Source organism: Rhinopithecus bieti, unplaced genomic scaffold (genome assembly GCF_001698545.2).
Source record: "Rhinopithecus bieti isolate Rb0 unplaced genomic scaffold, ASM169854v2 scaffold_537, whole genome shotgun sequence".
In the NCBI taxonomy this organism is placed as follows: Eukaryota; Metazoa; Chordata; class Mammalia; order Primates; family Cercopithecidae; genus Rhinopithecus; species Rhinopithecus bieti.
This window is the reverse complement of record NW_016842309.1, coordinates 5,730-8,594: the sequence shown is the minus strand read 5'-3', so window position 1 is coordinate 8,594 and position 2,865 is coordinate 5,730. Positions and strand designations below refer to the sequence as shown.

The window sequence follows — 2,865 nt, the reverse complement described above, 5'->3', positions numbered from 1 at the left end:
ACCACAAGTCCTAGAGGAGGCAGAACCCAGCAGTGACTCCACTGTGACCTGAATGTCATGTCCCCTCCTGGGCCTCAGTTTCCCAAAGGCAAAGTGGGAGAGTACTGAATGGGCACCAAGAGTCCATCTTTACTGTGTACTGGCCAATGAGGGAGATGCAGGAAAGGCGGGCCAGGAAGGGTGGCAGAGGGTGCGGGGGCGGCAGGCAGGGTAGCCCTCACCTTGGAAGGGATTGTTGTTCGTCTGGATGCGCTGAGTGATAGCCTGCTCCAGGTCCCGCTTCTTCACACACTGGATTCCCAGGTTCTGGAAACTGAGCACCCCCAGCTGTCTGTCCCACTGTCTCTCACACAGCCCGGACCTTCCTGCCTTGCCCAGCCTGCTCCTTCCTCCCCTACCGACCCCCAGACCGTGGCTTCATGCTTAACCCCCTCCAGTGGCTTCCTACTGTGCTGCAATGAACCCTGTTCCTTCCCTCAGCTGACAAGCACCTCCGTGGCCCACCCCTGCCAGCCTCCCTGTGGGCTCCCTGCTTACAACCACAGGGGCTTCTTTTCCATTTTCTAAACACAGGACACTCATTCCCACCTCAAGGCCTTTGCACTTGTTTGGTCGGCTTGGAATGTTCTCTTCCTACTTCTCTCCTCCTTCTCACCATTCAAGTCTTAGCTGAGGGAGGCCTTCCCTGACCTCCCAATCTAAAATCATCATACCAGCTCCCCTAACTCCCCCACCCCAGGTTATCCTTCTATCCTATGACCTTGTTTTATTTTCAGGACTGAAATTGTTACTCTGACAGCACCTTGTTTATTTATCTGTGTATTTATTTATTTTTAAGAGACAGGGTGTTGGGCCGGGTGCGGTGGCTCACACCTGTAATTCCAGCACTTTGGGAGGCTGAGACAGGCAGATCATGAGGTCAGGAGATTGAGAACATCCTGGCTAACATGGTGAAAGCCCGTCTCTACTAAAAAAAACGCAAAAAAATTAGCTGGGCGTGGTGGCGGGCACCTGTAGTCCCAGTTACTAGGGAAGCTGAGGCAGGAGAATGGCCTAAACCCAGCAGATGGAGCTTGCAGTGAGCTGAGATCGCGCCACTGCACTCCAGCCTGGGGACAGAGCAAGACTCCGTCTCAAAAAAAAAAAAAAGACAAGGTGTCGCTCTGCTACCCAAGTGTCGTGGTGCAATCATAGCTTGCCGTGGCGGTGACTTCCTGGGCTCAGGTGATCCTCCTACCTCAGCCTCCCAAGTAGCTGGGACTATAGGCACAAGTCACCATACCCAGCTAATTTCTTATTTTTTGTAGAGATGGGGTCTCACTATGTTGCCTTGGTTAGTCTTGAACTCCTAGGCTCAAGAGATCTTCCTGCCTTGGCCTCCGGAAGTGCTAGGATTATAAGCATGAGCCACTATGCCTGGCTTGCATATTTTTTTAAGGCCTGTCTCTGTCAACTGCAATGTCAACTCCAGGAGAGTGTTGGTTCAGTGGTTTTCTTTCTCAAACAAGAGACGTGACTCTGAGGGACTTGTCCTTCCAGCTACAGGGGTCAGGGATTCAGAAGTGATTAGGGACCCATCCATATTCCCTGGAGCTCTTATCTGTGTTAGAGTAGATGTACAAATAGATAATTTCAAGACAAAGGGAGTTTACTTGCAGAGCTGAGTCAGAGCAAGGAGTAAGCAACTCTGCCCTGTGTCCAGAAAGGAGTAACACTGTAGCGGCTACTTCATAGCCCACCTCCTGTCCCCTCATGCTGGGCCTCCTAGCCTGCAGGGAGCTCACCTGTGGATGCAGCGGTCCGGGCAGAGCTCAGCCTCATAGAAGCCATCCCGGCAGTCCTTTCCTACAAGCTCATGGGGGTGAGGCCGGTGAGGAGGGTCCTTGGTGACTAGGGAGATGCGTACTGTCCCTGGTCCTGTGTAGCCATTGATCTGTCCAAAGTACAGAGGCCCAGACATCCAAACCTGACTCCCAAACACAGAGGGCTGGGGTTCCACAGTCCCTTCCCCGCACACCCTGGTGCAGTGCTGACCTTGATGGTGGGGTGGGTCTTGGTGGTATCCGTGCTCCTCTCGCCTGGGATGCTGCCAGCGGAGCGCCCCTCGCACTTGTAGCGGAAGCGCATGCCCCGCTGCTTGGGCTGCTCAATGATCTCCACATAGGGGCCAGAGGCCTGGGCTGGCTCTGCCAGGGGACACCGCAGCCCCATTAGACAGCTGCCCCCGCTTCCCTACCCCAGGGAGCACCTCCCCGACCGCTGCGGGGGCCACTTACCTGCCGGGAAGATGAGAGGGAACAGTTCTGAAAGGGGAGGGAGATCAGGGTCAGCACACACCCACTGCCCATCCTCACAAGGGGGTATCTGCTCTCCACAGAGAAGAGAAGCCAGGCTCCCTCCCAGGGGAACTGAGTAAGGCCCTGTTTCCTAGAACCTGTGGTGAAACTAAGGCGTGGAGGAAAGGAACCAGAAACACCTGCTTCTTGAGGGAAAACGAGGTAAGGAATCCTTCTTCTCCCGAGGGAAGCCGAATCAGGGCCTGTTGTACTTTCATAAGGAAAACTGAGGGAGGGCACGCCCCACCTCCATCCAGAGAGGAAACTGAATCAGATGCGTTCTCCCCTAATAGGGAAACGAAGCCAGAGCTGCCCCCATGGACGGTGTGGAGGGAAACTGAGTCAAGGCTCCCTCTGCTCCCCTACCCAGGGAGGATGCTGAGTCAAGGGCCCCCCTCCACCCAGAGGGGAAACTGAGTCAGACCCCTCCCCGCCTGCCCCGCCCCGCGCCACCATCTGGCAGGCCGACCGCTCCCTGCGCAGCGCCCGTCGGCGCAGGAAGGGGCGGAAAGCGGCGCGGGGGCTCCCG

At 55.8% G+C, this 2,865-nt stretch overlaps 1 protein-coding gene across 1 annotated transcript; it reads right to left on the bottom strand.

Annotated features, from left to right (window-relative positions):
* Positions 1-8: 8 nt before the first annotated feature.
* On the bottom strand, positions 9-2,606 carry LOC108525075 (transcription factor p65-like; the record flags this gene model as incomplete). Its single annotated transcript, XM_017866153.1, has 5 exons — positions 9-313; positions 1,785-1,933; positions 2,035-2,186; positions 2,277-2,303; positions 2,477-2,606. Coding segments are annotated over 5 exons (642 nt in total), but the record flags the coding sequence as incomplete, so codon positions are not given.
* Positions 2,607-2,865: the final 259 nt, after the last annotated feature.